The sequence below is a fragment of the Typopeltis vanoorti genome, chromosome 11 (genome assembly GCF_054136105.1).
Source record: "Typopeltis vanoorti isolate ZY-2024b chromosome 11, IOZ_Tvanoo_1.0, whole genome shotgun sequence".
NCBI classification, from domain to species: domain Eukaryota; kingdom Metazoa; phylum Arthropoda; class Arachnida; order Uropygi; family Thelyphonidae; genus Typopeltis; species Typopeltis vanoorti.
Window position 1 is genome coordinate 24,860,886 of NC_143559.1, and position 14,855 is coordinate 24,875,740.

Below are 14,855 nucleotides of genomic sequence, written 5' to 3' on the forward strand. Positions count from 1 at the left end.
AGTGCGAGTATTTGTTGCACTGTACTTCGATCTTTTTGAAATCCAGTTTGCTCATCAGGAAGATGTACCCCCATATGGGGAAGATGTACCCCTTCAGGCTTTCTTTGAGTATTTTCATCAGCACTTTGCCAAGAGGACTCATTAGTGCAATAGTTTTTATAATTAGTGCATACTAAAGCACTGCCTTTCTTATGAAGAACAACCAAGACCGATTTTTTTCACTCTTCGGGTATGGAAAATACCCAGATCTCCATATTTCATTGCATGGTTTACGGATTTCTTTTACAACCAATTCTACCCCATATTTTAGCATCTCGCCTATTATGTTGTCATTTTCAGGACTTTTGTTGTTCTTGAGATATTTTATAGCCTTATTCACCTCCTCTTCCAAGATGTCATTTTCAAAGATCTCTGCTGGTGGAGAGATTGCTTTTAGTTCTTTGATTACTTCTGTTGCAGTATTATTTAGTTGATTTTTATACAGTTCACTGCAATATCTGGTCCATCTGTGATTTCAGTCTTGTCCATCAATACTTTACCATTTTCATCTTTGACTGCTACTGATCTTGTCTGCCACTTCCTATTGATATTTCTTATAAGTTTGTAGACCTCTCTAGTTTTGTGTTCTCCATAGTACTGTTCAACGTCTTTGCACTGGTCCTCCAACCATTTGGCTTTATCAGATCTTGCTGCTTTCTGTACTTCATTGCATTTTTGACGGTATAACTGGTCTGCTGCCTCTGAATTATCTCTTTTAAGTTTCAGTTCTTTTTTCTCATGTACCAATTTTAGGGTTTCCTGAGTTATCCATTTCTTACTGAACTTCTCTCTTTCAGGAATTACTTCCTCTACCGCTTTTTTTAGTACTGTAGTCAGTCGTTCTGCTCTTGTGTTTATATTTTGTTTTTCACTTGGTCTTAAGCTTAGTTTCCATATGTTTTGATATGCTGTTCTTAGTCTGTCTTCATTTAGTCTTGAGATGTCTCTAGCCTTTTGGAACTTTCCTTTGTATATCTGTTTCAGTTTTAGTCTTATATTCACAATTACTAAGCTGTGGTCGTCCGAATCAATATCAGCTCCTTGGAATGATCTGCACTGTTGAACTGATGTTCTCCATTTCTGATCTATTAATATCAGGAATGGAATGGAAGGACTAACTGCATCTCTCGACCTATCAGTATCTCTGGAGTGACTATGAATATTTTAGAGAAGTTGGTAAGAACTCACATACAGAAATAGGTTGACAAACAAACTATATTTTGCAAGAAACAGCATAGGTTTGTTATTATTATTATTTTGTATGATGATACAATGGCCGTGAACCCCTTTTACGGGGGGGGGGGGGTACGGCATCATCTCAATCTTCCCTAATTTTATCTGGCCTCGGGACTGGCATAGCTGACGAATCAGACCTATGGCTAAGTCTTAAGTATTCCTGACTATAATTTGTGTGTGTGTTCACAGGGCCAGTTTGCCTGTACTGAGTGACGAAAAACCCAAGTTTCTGGGTGAAAAAAACCCCTACCTCCATATGAGACAGGCTAACTCGCCTTTAGTCAAAAAAGACCAGATAAAGGTTCCTTGTGTCATGGATGGGAACCGAACCCAGGTCTTTCCAACCACAGGGCTTCATCCATATCCATGAGCAATCTGCTCTTATTTTATAATAATGTTATGGATAAAGGGAATGGATATACTATGATACTATTGGACTTTGCTAAGGCATTTGATACGATACCATATAAAAGGCTGTTGCACAGACTGGACAACATGGATTGGAATATAAGCTATTAACTCAGATAAGTGGGTAGCTAATAGACAGATATCTGAAAATGGTGTAAGGGGGAAGGGGGTCTGTAGATTTAAGGTCAGCAGTGGTGTACACACAGTTATCAGTCCTTGGACCATTGTTGTTTAACAACATTGACTGTCATTGGCCTAATGTGTAAACTCTCTGCCGAAGCCAATAGGTTGTTAGTATTTTTCTTCAAAAATATATGACTGTTGATACATTTTCACTTCATCACTGTAACTACAAACTTTTCTTTAGTAAAATAATTTTTTGAGCTTATACGATTATATTACTGGTTGAAAGATTCTAGTCCTGTGTATGTAGGGTAGCCAACTTAGAAGCAAGTGACATCAATGTTGCAAAACATTCTCATGCAACTACTTATAGTTATCAACTTACCACTTGTGCCATAATAAATATTCTTAGTATTTTTACTTTAATAATATATAATTCCTGGTTGTTGTTGTTTTTCCCCATCGCTGTAGCCACATTTTTTTTTTTCTTAGTAAAGGAAAAATAATCGAATTTACTTGTAGCTGCCATATGAATAAATACTTCTTTTATACATGCCATCTATGAGATATCTTGCCCTGAGTTGTATATCAACTCTGGGAGGGGGGGGGGATTATGTTAACTGCTTGTTTATATTAATGAAATCCTGATGCTACTTGCTTCTAATAAGCCACTTCCCCATGGGTCTAGAAACTTTGACCAGTAATATAAACTCAAAAGCTCTGAAATCATGTTAGTACAACTCTGCTATTGCAATTTTTGTATTTATTTTACTATCTGTTGTGTTACTTCTTTCATTTATTCATTTGTAAAATGTATTTAGTTTGATTTCAATACTATGCTATACTGATCTTTCTCCCCCATCTGAAATACCTGCTTCAGCAGCAAATCATCACATAGTCTGCAACAGTACAAAAATTATGCTATGAGATAACTTGTAGTTGGTGTCCTGATATAAATGTACAACTACAAGATATCTTGTAGTTACCCATCACTAACAGGATATCTATATCAATTTGTTTATTACTTATATCTCATCAACAAATGCATATTATGTAGATTACTTACTAAAAAATAACAAATTACCATAAACATGACTTGTTTTTCTTTTTTTTTTAAAGAAATAAACAATAATGAAGTAAATTTCACGATATTTTTAACATCAAAGTCACTTTATTATGAAATTTACTTTATGGATAGCACCTGCAAGTCTAAAAATTACAATGTTGTCATATCAGCACTGCTTCAGGATAACTACAAAGAATATGATAAATAAATATATATGGCACAGAAACTATGCTATGTATAAAATAGCATAAGCTAATTGCAGTTTAATAATTAACTTATTTAATTCAAAATATCATATAATCAATTACTTTTGTCCTGTATATTTCCTTGGTTTCCATGGATTCTCTGAACCTTTTATCTCAGCAGAAATTAAATAATTCGAATAGGATTTCTCACATACTCCTCTCAAGAGAACTTCGGCTAGCTGACGTGACATTGTCTAGAATGCAAATTTCACTGTTAATTGCTTTTGTCAATTGTTAATTGACAACTGCTTGCTACTGATCTTTGTGTGCAAAAACATTTACAAAAAAAAGGGCGAAAAAAATTTTTTCAAATTTATTTATTAAAAAATGAATCATACGGAATTTAATTTAATGCATTTAACACAAATGAACAAGAATAGCTGAGTTGATAAGCGTTCATTTTAGAAAGGTAAACAGCAAATATAAGGTACACAAACTGATCCAATGGCTCTGTGAATGTCAAGGAGAAACTGGATGAGTAAGAAATTTAAAGCTATTACAAGAGATTGAGTCAAACATCAGTTGGACTGGATAGTATGGGCATAAGAATAAAATTAGCAATGTCCCTGGATTTCATTGTTAAAATCAAGTCTCAGGACATTCATGATTCCTAATGAGTGAAAAAAAAAAAAAAAGATAATCCCATTATACAAGAGTGGAACTCAAACTGATGCAACAAATTATAAACCAATCAGTATCTGTAATGTACATTGAGATAATGGAGGAGAGGCTGGATGGGAATTGTATTCAGAAGTGAGTAGTACATAGTTCTATGATCTTCTATATAGAACAGTATGGATTTGTTAAGTAGGTCTTGCCTTTAGCAATCTGCTCACATTCTATAACAGAGTGACAATAGATTAGAGCTAGTTAAAAGTTTTTTCACTTGGTTATAAATTCTTGGCAGGGTTCCTGAGTGTGATATTCAGTTATTTGCTGATTATACTAAGTTAGGGAAAGTGATATAGCTGATAAAAAAATCCCTGCATATTGATTTGAACAGAGATTGGACACATGAGTAAACATCATCAACAACCATGGGTCCAATGCCTGTAGGTGTCTGATGCCATCTTGATATGATTCTTCCATTGCATTCTATTTTGTGCAAAGATGACTCAGTTTGCGTATAGAGTTTCCGCACCTTTTGAAGATGTCATTGCCCCATTCTCTGTATGGTCTTCCTCTTTTGTTCTTTCCTTCAATTATTCCAATTGAAGGAAAGAACAAACAGCAACATTTTTAATTTTCTCTCATCATTCATTCTACATATATGGCTAAACAGATGTAGTTTCCTTTTGATTATTTTCTGGATCAGGTTTTCTTTTGGTTGTATTCATCTGTAGATTTCCTCATTGTTCACTTTCTGTATTCAGCTTATTCTCAAGATCTTTCTATAGCACTTCCTCTCAAATGCCAATATCCTCCTTTCAGATTCTCTCAGGAGTACCCAGGCCTCGCATCAATAGAGCATGCTGCTGAAGATATGGGTTTCTACAATGCACAGTTTAGTTTGCATCTTTATACCTCGGCTCTTCCATATTTTGTCCATGGCTTTTAAAATAGTTGCGCTGGATATTCTAATTTTTATCTCTTTTTTGAGGTCCAAGTCATGCGTCATGTAGCATCCTAGATATGTGAAGTGTTCCACATTTTCCAATTGAAATCTGTCTATCGTAACTCTGTTCAGTAACTCCTGTTGTCCGAATATCGTTGTTTTAGTTTTTTCAAAGTTGACATTTAGTCCATATCTTTTTCCTTCTGTGTATAGTGTTTGTAATGTCTGTTCCAGCCTTGCTGCGTCTTCTTCAATCAGGACGATGTCATCTGCAAAGCAGAGGTAGTTTATTCTCATGCCATTTATTGAAATGCCTCCACCTTCTTCTTTAATCTTATCTAGTGTTCTTACCAGATGTGTGATGAAAATGATTGGTGATATTGGGTCCCCCTGTTTTGTGCCTTAACTAGTGGCAAACCAATCTCCAGTCTCACCTGTTATTCTCATTTTTGCTTGTGCTTGGCTGTTTATATCTTTCAGCAGGAGGATCAATTTATTGTTCACACCATAGGATTCCAAGACAGCCCATGTTATATTTTGGTCAATATTATCAAATGCTTTTTGGAAGTCCACGAAACAGCAGTATATCTTTTTGTTCTTTCTTTGAGCTTTCTCTGCTATTAGTCTTAGTGCAAGTATTTGTTACACTGTACTTCGATCTTGTCGAAATCCGGCTTGCTCATCAGGAAGATGTGCCTCCATATGCCCCTTCAGGCATTCTGTTAGTATTTTCATCAGCACTTTGCCAAGATGACTCATTAATGCAATAGTTCTATAACAAGTGCATTCTAAAGCATTGCCTTTCTTATGAAGAACCAAGACCGATTTTTTCCACTCTTTAGGGGTGGAAAATACCCTGATCTCCATATTTCATTGCATAGTTTATGCATTTCTTTTACAACCAATTCTCCCCCATATTTTAGCATCTCGCCTATTATGTTGTCATTTCCAGGACTTTTGTTGTTCTTGAGATGTTTTATAGCCTTATTCACCTCCTCTTACAAGAAGGTAATTTTCAAAGATCTCTGCTGGTGTAGCGATTGCTTTTAGTTCTTTGATTACTTCTGTTGCAGTATCATTTAGTTGATTTTTATATAATTCACTGCAATATTTTGTCCATCTGTGTATGAGTTCTGTCTTGTCCATCAATACTTTACCATTTTCATCTTTGACTGCTACTGATCTTGTCTGCCACTTCCTATTTGACATTTCTTATAAGTTTGTAGACCTCTCTAGTTTTGTGTTCTCCATAGTACTGTTCAAAGTCTTTGCACTGGTCCTCCAACCATTTGACTTTATCAGATCTTGCCGCTTTCCGTACTTCATTGCATTTTTGATGGTATAACTCATCTGCTGCCCCTGAATTATCTCTTTTAAGTTTTAGTTCTTTTTTCTCTTGTACCAATTGCAGAGTTTCCTGAGTTATCCATTTCTTGTTGATCTTTTCTCTTTCAGGAATTACTTCTTCTACTGCTTTTTTTTTTTAGAACTGTAGTCAGTTGTTCTGCTCTTGTATTTATATTTTGTTTTTCACTTGGGGTCTTAAGCTTAGCTTCCAAATGTTTTGATATGCTGTTCTTAGCCTGTCTTCATTTAGTTTTGAGATGTCTCCAGCTTTTTGGAACTTTCCTTTGTACTTCTGTTTCAGTTTTAGTTTTATATTCGCAATCACTCAGCTGTGGTCCAAATCAATATCAGCTCCGAACATCTGCACTGTTGAACTGAGGTTCTCCATTTCTGGTCTATTAATATCAGGTTGATCATATTCCTGCATTTGCCATCAAAGGAGCGCCACATCCATTTACGACAATATTTTTGTTGGAATTTGGTATTGCAAATCATCAGGTTGTTATCCATGGCAAATTCCAGAAGCATCTCTCCACGTTCATTTCTTTCTCCATATCCAAATTTTCCCATAACCTTTTCCCATCCTGTGTTATTTTTGCCAATCTTTGCATTCCAGTCTCCTCCAATGATGAGTATATCCTGTTTTGGCACCTCATCAATTTCCAGTTGTAGATCCCTGTAAAATCTCTCAATGTTTTCATCTGCACTCTCTGCAGTGGGCACATATATTTGAATGGTCGTGATATTAAATGGTTGGGTACTGAATCTTGCAACCATTATTCTTTCACTAACTGGTTTGTACCCTATCATTGCCTGACAAGCCTTGTTACTTAGCAGGAAACCTACGCCTGCTTCATGCTTACTTTCATTTCCTGACCAGAGAACTCTTCCACCATTTGATTCTCCTGACAATGTCCATCTCATTTCTGAAATACCCAATATATCACATCTGTATTTCTTCATGAAGCAACTGCAATTTTCAGTTGCCCAGAGTGTATGGACATTCCATGTGCCAATTAATATTCCATCCTTTACAGGCCTGAGTTTGATTTTTTTGTCTTTGTTTTCAGTAACTGATTTTTCGATCCAACCCTGATTACTCGATTGGGGACGCAAACCTTGTTTGACCAGGCAACGTCCGAGCCGGCATGAGTCTTTTGTTCTTTGGCATCAGATTTCAATGGGGGTTTTCTTTTTACTGTCAGCACATCGACACTTATCTGACAAACCCTTAGTCTTCCTTGAAGAGCTTAGGAGAGAATCAGAAGGAGAATGAGTAAACAACAATGAATATTAGTCCAATGTTGCCAAATGTAAGTTGATGCATTTTGGATGGAAGACACTGCCAAAAGAGTATTATGTTAATGTGAATTTATTGCAAGTAGTCGAAGAAACTATAGATGTGGAAGTTATTGTGGGCAGCAAGTAAAAATTTAGGGACCCATATTGCTAAAGTAGATAAGTCATCACATTGGATAACTACAATGTTGAAGAGAATGTTAACTTGTAAAAAAAGTTATTCTCCCAGTTTATAAGCTTTGATAAGATAACAATCTGGGACTGTTGTGCACAGATATGGTCATTGGCTCAGAGGTTATGGAGAGACAACTATAAAGATCTAATGGAAAATAACCAATTGAGGAATAGATGGAAGAGAGAAGATATGACAGAAATGTAAAAGTAAATAAGAGAATCTTACCAGTAATAAACACAAGTGAAATTGGATTTTGCAAGCTTATTTATGGTGGTGGGACATGGGTCATCCCTGGAAACTGGATAGAGGGGTGTGTAAGGAATTGGATGGTTCAGGTTCTTCTCATGTGGTTAAAGTGTATGGGATGGGTTATCATTAGATGTTGGCTGTCTTTGGTGCATGTGAAAGATATAAGTGGTAAATGAGCCCTCTCTTGAGTCCTTTGACTTTGCTGGAGGGGCATTCATAATAATAACAATAATTATTATTGTTATTTAAAAATTATTGTTATAATTAGAAAATTCAAACATCAAATTGTCTGCATTAAAAATAAATTAAATTTCATAAATTTGGTAAAGTTAGTGAAATTTTGTTTCATTATCATAATCAATAATAGGTTAAATGAGCCGTCTCTTGAGTCCTTTGACTTTGCTGGAGGGGCATTCATAATAATAACAATAATTATTATTGTTATTTAAAAATTATTGTTATAATTAGAAAATTCAAACATCAAATTGTCTGCATTAAAAATAAATTAAATTTCATAAATTTGGTAAAGTTAGGAAATTTTGTATCATTATCATAATCGATGATATAAGGGCTAGGGCGTACCCCTTAAGCGACGCGCAGCCACATCGCCCTACAGCTGTGAGAAGTGGACGAGGGCTACCGCATCAAGGGCGGGTGCAGTTAAAGAAGCGAGCCCAGCAGGTGGAGAGGATGTTGCGAGTGGGAACACTGAATGTTGGAAGCATGACTGGAAGGGGAAGAGAGGTGGCAGACATGATGAGGAAGAGGAAGTTGGACATTTTATGTGTGCAGGAGACAAGGTGGAAAGGGGGAAAGGCAAAGGAACTGGGAGATGGATATAAATTGTTCTACTCTGGAGCGAATAACGAGGGAAGAAATGGTGTAGGAATTGTGGTGTGTGGCAGAATGAAGGGTGAAGTACTGGACGTGGGTAGAAGGAACGACAGGATCATGCGAATGAAATTGGGTCTTGGAGAAGAGCGGGTGGTCGTATTATGTGTATATGCCCCACAAGTTGGTTGTACAGCAGAGGAAAAAGATGAGTTCTGGAACGTGTTAGATGAAGAAATGAGGGAATTGGAAGAAAATGAGATGGTGATTGTCGGAGGAGACTTGAACGGGCACATAGGAAGACAGAATAGAGACTGTGAAAGGGTGCATGGTGGCCACGGAGTGGGAATGATGAACCAGGAAGGAGAGAGGGTTGTGGACTTTGCAGTAGCGTTTGATCTGGCAATTGTGAACTCGTTTTTCTTCAAGAGGGAAGAACATTTGATAACATTTAGAAGTGGTAACAACAGCTCACAAATTGACTACATTTTGACTAGAAGAAAACATCTTAAGGTTGTGACAAATTGTAAGGTAATTCCAACAGATCAAGTAGCACAACAACACCGACTGCTGTGCGCAGACTTTAAATTAAGATCGAAGATAAGAACTTCTGGTTGCCATGGGATGAAGACAATTAAGTGGTTTCGCTTAAAAGAAGAGAGTGTGAGGAATCGTTTTAGGGAGAGTGTTAGAGAGGATTTCGGATGGACTGGAAAGTGTACAAGATTGGTGGAAACATAATTCAAAAGTAATCCTGAGCTGTGCAATCGAGGTGCTTGGTGAGACATCTGGAAAGATTAGAGAGCAGAAGGAAGGTTGGTGGTGGAATAATGATGTACAAGTGGCAGTGACAGCTAAGAGGAAGGCAAAGCAGAAGTGGGATGAGTCAAGAGTGGAAGAGGACAGAGAGGCGTACAAACAGAGAAAGCAAGAAGCCAAGAGAGTTGTGGCACAGGCGAAGACCATGGCATATCAAGATCTGTATGATCAATTAGAAACAAAGGAAGGACAGAGAAAAATTTACCAACTAGCGAAATGTAGAAATAAAGCAGCTAAGGACATCTTACATGTGAGGCAGATCAAAGATGCTGAAGGAAGAGTATTATGGAGGGATGTGGACATAAGAAACAGATGGAAAATATACTTTGAGGGACTTCTGAATGAGGAAAATGCAAGGACTCACAGAGGAGATGGGCAGCCTTCTGAGGGGATGGTGCAGAACATCAGTAGAATGGAAGTGACGGAGGCCATGAAGAGGATGAGGAATGGAAAAGCGGTGGGCCCCGACAGAATTCCAGTGGAGGCATGGAAGGCACTGGGGGAAGAGGGAATTGACCTGCTGTGGGACCTGTTCATGAAAGTTTGCCAACAGGAAAATATACCCGAGGAATGGAGGGAGAGTACTCTTGTTCCCATCTACAAGAGTAAAGGGGATGCACAAGACTGTAAAAATTACAGAGGAATAAAGTTAATGTCCCACACAATGAAGATCCTAGAAAGGGTTCTTGATGGTAGATTGAGGGAGGAGGTGGAGATTGCAAAGGAACAATTTGGCTTCATGCCTGGTAGATTAACAACAGATGCTATCTTTGGGTTACGACAGATGATAGAAAAATATCGAGAGAAACAAAGGGAGCTACATCTGGTATTTATTGATCTGGAGAAAGCATACGATAGAGTGCCAAGGCAAGAAGTCTGGAGGTGTCTGAGGGAGAAGAAGGTGCCGGAGAAATATGTCAGGTTGGTGCAGGAAATGTACAGAAATGTGAAGACAAGTGTTCGGACCGGTTTGGGACAGACAGAAAGTTTTCAAGTAACAGTTGGCTTGCATCAAGGGTCAGCATTAAGTCCGTTTCTGTTTAATATTGTGATGGAGGTGGTAACAGAGGAGGTGAGAGAAGATGCACCTTGGACAATGTTGTATGCAGATGACATCTTGCTGTGTGTAGATTCAAGAGAAGAAGCGGAAACTAAACTGGAAAGATGGAGAAAAGTACTGGAAGAGAGAGGTATGAGACTGAGCAGAAGTAAGACAGAGTATATGTGTTGCGCAGTGGGCGGTGGCCAGGAGACAGACCTGGAGCTGGAAGGAAATGTCATCAGGAAGGTGAGAGACTTTAGATACTTAGGTTCGACAGTGGAAGAAGATGGAGGAGGTGAGAAGGAAGTGGGATGCAGGATACAAGCAGGTTGGAGGAACTGGAGGGAGATGGCTGGAGTGTTATGTGATAAGAGGGTGCCGATCAATCTGAAAGGCAAAATTTATAGGACAGTAGTGAGGCCAGCTATGACATATGCTATAGAAACTGTGGCCCTGAGGAAAAATAACATTAGCAGGATGGAAGTAGCAGAGATGAGAATGCTTAGGTGGATGTGCGGTGTGACCAGAAAGGATCATCTGAGAAATGACTATGTCAGGGGAACAGTGAAAGTTACGAACTTAGGAGCAAAAATACAGGAGGCAAGGTTGAGATGGTTTGGTCATGTGATGAGGAGGGAGGACGAATATGTGGGAAGAAGGGTCATGCAGATGGATGTGCAAGGAAGGCGGAAGCGTGGGCGGCCAAAGAAGAGATGGAGGGAGCTGGTAGAAGAGGACTTGAAGATGAAGAACTTGGATGTGGTGACAGCCCAAGACAGGAAGGTGTGGAGGAGACTCATAAGAAACAGAAGCTGCAGAAGAAGAAGAAGAAGAAGATCATAATCGATAATAGATATACCCACAAGGGTGGGGAGTATAAGGTACTACAACAGAACTATGCAATTAAGTCTACATAATTACTAACTTCTTGCCAACAATTTTCTATCACATTAATCTGTTATTTGCTGGGTATCCAATACCGTTATTTTTCATTTCATTCTTCTAAGACACTACTAACTGCATCAATCAAGGGATAACACAGGATACATGATAAGACTATGTAATTAAGTTTCCATAATTACTGGCTTCTTGACTGACAATTTTCTTCTACATTAATCTGGTATTTGAAGGTATCCAACACTTTCAGATCTTTCATTTAATTCTTCAAAAAGCACTACTAACTGCCTCAAGTACTACTAACTAGATCATGATACTGGGTTATTTTTTTGCCATTTTGTCATCAAATATTTGTTTTGCTAACCATTTCTCTCTCATTGTGTTTAATTGACCATAACTTTAGCTTAATTCTGTTTACACATTTTTAAATTATCAGCTAATGCCTTTTATTCCCTTATAGGGAGTAGGCGAGGCCTTTCTTGAATATTGTCCATTCGAGTTTACAGTTTACCTCTGAAAACTGCTCTTCTTTGATTTAAAACTTTCTTGCACACTCTGCTTTCAATATGAAATTCAATTTTATCCTACTCAACCCTAAATGGTGATCACTTCCAATTTCAAATCATCCTTTGTATGCTCTTGTGTCCTGAACTAGTGGAGAAACATTGCTATCGACAATAATATTATCAATGAAACTTTTCTTATTTCTTACATATCTTTCTATGTGAATTTGTGCACATTATTATGCTGGAACATGATGTTAGAAATAACTAGTCTATGTCCATGAACAGAAACCCATCAGGTACTGGCCATTATTATTAGTTTTGCTCTTTTCTGTATATTTTCCCAAAACATTTCTGTATGTCTGGCAATCATTTCCTACTCTGCTGCTTAGTTCTTTAACAAGGACCAACTTTTCCTTTTACATTTGTCAGCTGCTTTTTCTAGTGCATCAAAAAATTCCTCTGCTTCTTCCTTAGCAGAACTCCTTCTCTGGAACCACAGGCAAAAATAATTGTAATCGTCAAAGTTCCCCATTCTGATATTTGCATATATGACTCTATTTGATATTGCCTGCTATTAAAGATTATCCTCATATTTTAGTTTGAATACTACAGCTACTCCTTTTCCCTGATTGTTAATGTTATAATATCTTGTATTTATTATTAATTATGAGATCACCTGTTTCTGTCTTCTTTGTTTTGGGAACACCTACTTAGTTGATGTGGTACTTCCCCAACTCTTCTGCTAGTTCCACTTCTTTTCCATTGATGCTTCTTACCTTGATGGTGCCAATCTTGAGCTCTGCTGATGTTGAGTTTTATGTTCTGGGATTTGTTCCAGTAGCTGACTTTTTGCTGTTCACCCTTAGTTCCCTGATGAAAACAATGGATGCCTTGTTTAACTAGGTGATGCCACAGCTTGCATAAGATTCTGTCATGTTGTACTATCATTTTGCATTATCACTGAAGCCCATAAAAATACAGTTTTTTGGCTAAATCTCAAATTACCAACCCATCCTTGTTTGTTCGATATCCAGATAAATACCTAACAGTGTTCCATGAGAGAACCCTGTTAAGTGAGGATTGGACATTAGGTCAGAAGTCTTGGTCAGTTCTCCATATTCCTTAAAAGGAATAAGTAAAAGTCTTCTCCCAGTTATCCAGCTGGGACCCTTAAGCACTCCAGCAAAGGAAACCATAATATATATATATATATATATATATATTAAAAAAAAAATAAATAAATAAAAGGAATTGTTGCAAACAGAATGAAGAAAATAATTATACATTGTTGACAAAACACAAAGGATTGGCAAGAACTACAAAAAGCACACAAAATGACAACATATCCAGAATAGTATGAAATAAAAATGAAAATCCAGATGGAGAGATATCAGAGAGTAGTTTATTCAGGAGTACAGTACAAAAGAAGGCCTGTGAGTAGTGGCATGCTGCAGGCTTCTGTTCTTGGACTGCTGCTATTTAATTTTTTCATTAACGATATAGGAATGGATCTGAGAGGAACTGTTCCATTATTTGATGATGATGCAAAGTTGGGTAGAGCAATAGTTAATATAAATGATGTCAAAATTTTGGAGGATGATTTGGATAGACTGGCAGACTTGGCAAACAAGAATGGATATCAGTTTAATGTGGCAAAGTGTAAGGTTATGTATTTTGGGGTGAAAAGATTATCAGTGGTATACCACACTGGTGGAACTGTACTCCAGGAAATTGACGAAGCCAGAGACTTGGGGGTGTTAGGATATGGAGTTAAAGTTTAGGGGGGCACACAGCAAAAGTGGCTAAAGCAATTCATCAGATTACTTGGTTACTGAAGAATACCTTGAAGAGCAGAGACAAGCAGGTTATTGTTCCTCTTTATCGAGCCTTGATAGATTTGTTGAGCCAATCGAGCCATATCGAACCAAGATTTGTGAGTTACAGAAACTGGTTGACATGCAGAAAAAGGATGATATGATTGAGATGTTCAAATTACTTGTTTTTACAAGATTAATTCAGAGGAAATTTTTCAGAACAGGTGTGGTGGTGGGAGAACTAGGGGCGATCAATAGACAAGGGTGTCAGAACTAGGTTTTTTGCTTGCAGAGTGGTAAATAGGTTGCCAGAGTCTGTTGTGGGTGTCATGACTGTGAATTAGTTGAAAGCAAAAGTATGATAGATACTGCACAAATGCTGAATAGTTCTTGACATGATGTTTAAGGTCTCCCTCGATGAGTCTAAGGACTCCTTGGAGTTGTCCGTAACAATAATAATGTTGGACATTGTTCATAAAAGTCTCATACAGAGATGGCAGGGTTGTTTGTTCCCAGAAAGTCTGGGGATTTTACTAAGCAAAACAGGCAAACCGGCAAATGTGTAATTTACAGACATAATAATACACTGATAATAATAATATATACACTGATAATAATAATATATACACTGATAATAATTACTACAGCAATTATTCAGTTTAGTCCAGCAGAATCTTGCAGACTTGTATTGGATTTATTTAGAGCATAAAATCATGTGCATTTACTTTGCTGAGAAGTGAGATTAACATCTCCAATGTTGTGAAGCCTTAACTGCTTCAGCATTAATCCAGAACAAAATCTCATTTAATCTGGGAAACTGTTATACCAAAAATGTATTAAATAAATAATACAACCTTACAGTTAAATCCACATAAGTCATACGTGTATGTCATCATCATCAAATCCTTGATATTTACCCTCAGGATGTGTGTGTGTGGGAGGGGATGTTATAGAATTTAAAAAAGTTATTTTATTACTAACTCTCTATCAACAATTTTCCTCCAAATTAATCTGTCATCCTCAAAAAGGCATTTCTTATAGTATCAATCCATCTATATCTTGATAGTCCTCTGGGTCTTTTTCCGTACATCCTGACAAAAAAACTCTTGTTCTGCTAGACTTTCCTCTCCCATTCATTTTAAGTGACCATATCACCTAGATTAGCTCTCCTAACATATTCCTGCTAACAATCTCAAGTTCTTTC

General features: G+C 37.3%; 1 protein-coding gene across 2 annotated transcripts in view; it reads right to left on the minus strand.

The window, feature by feature from the left end:
- Ttc7 (tetratricopeptide repeat domain 7) overlaps positions 1 to 14,855 on the minus strand; it is a 371,341-nt gene that overhangs the window by 241,579 nt on the left and 114,907 nt on the right. For both annotated transcript variants that reach the window (XM_090400945.1, XM_090400946.1), the window contains exon 6: positions 3,181 to 3,311. In XM_090400945.1, coding sequence (XP_090257071.1) covers positions 3,181 to 3,311 — 131 coding nt within the window. The remainder of the gene's footprint in view (positions 1 to 3,180; positions 3,312 to 14,855) is intronic.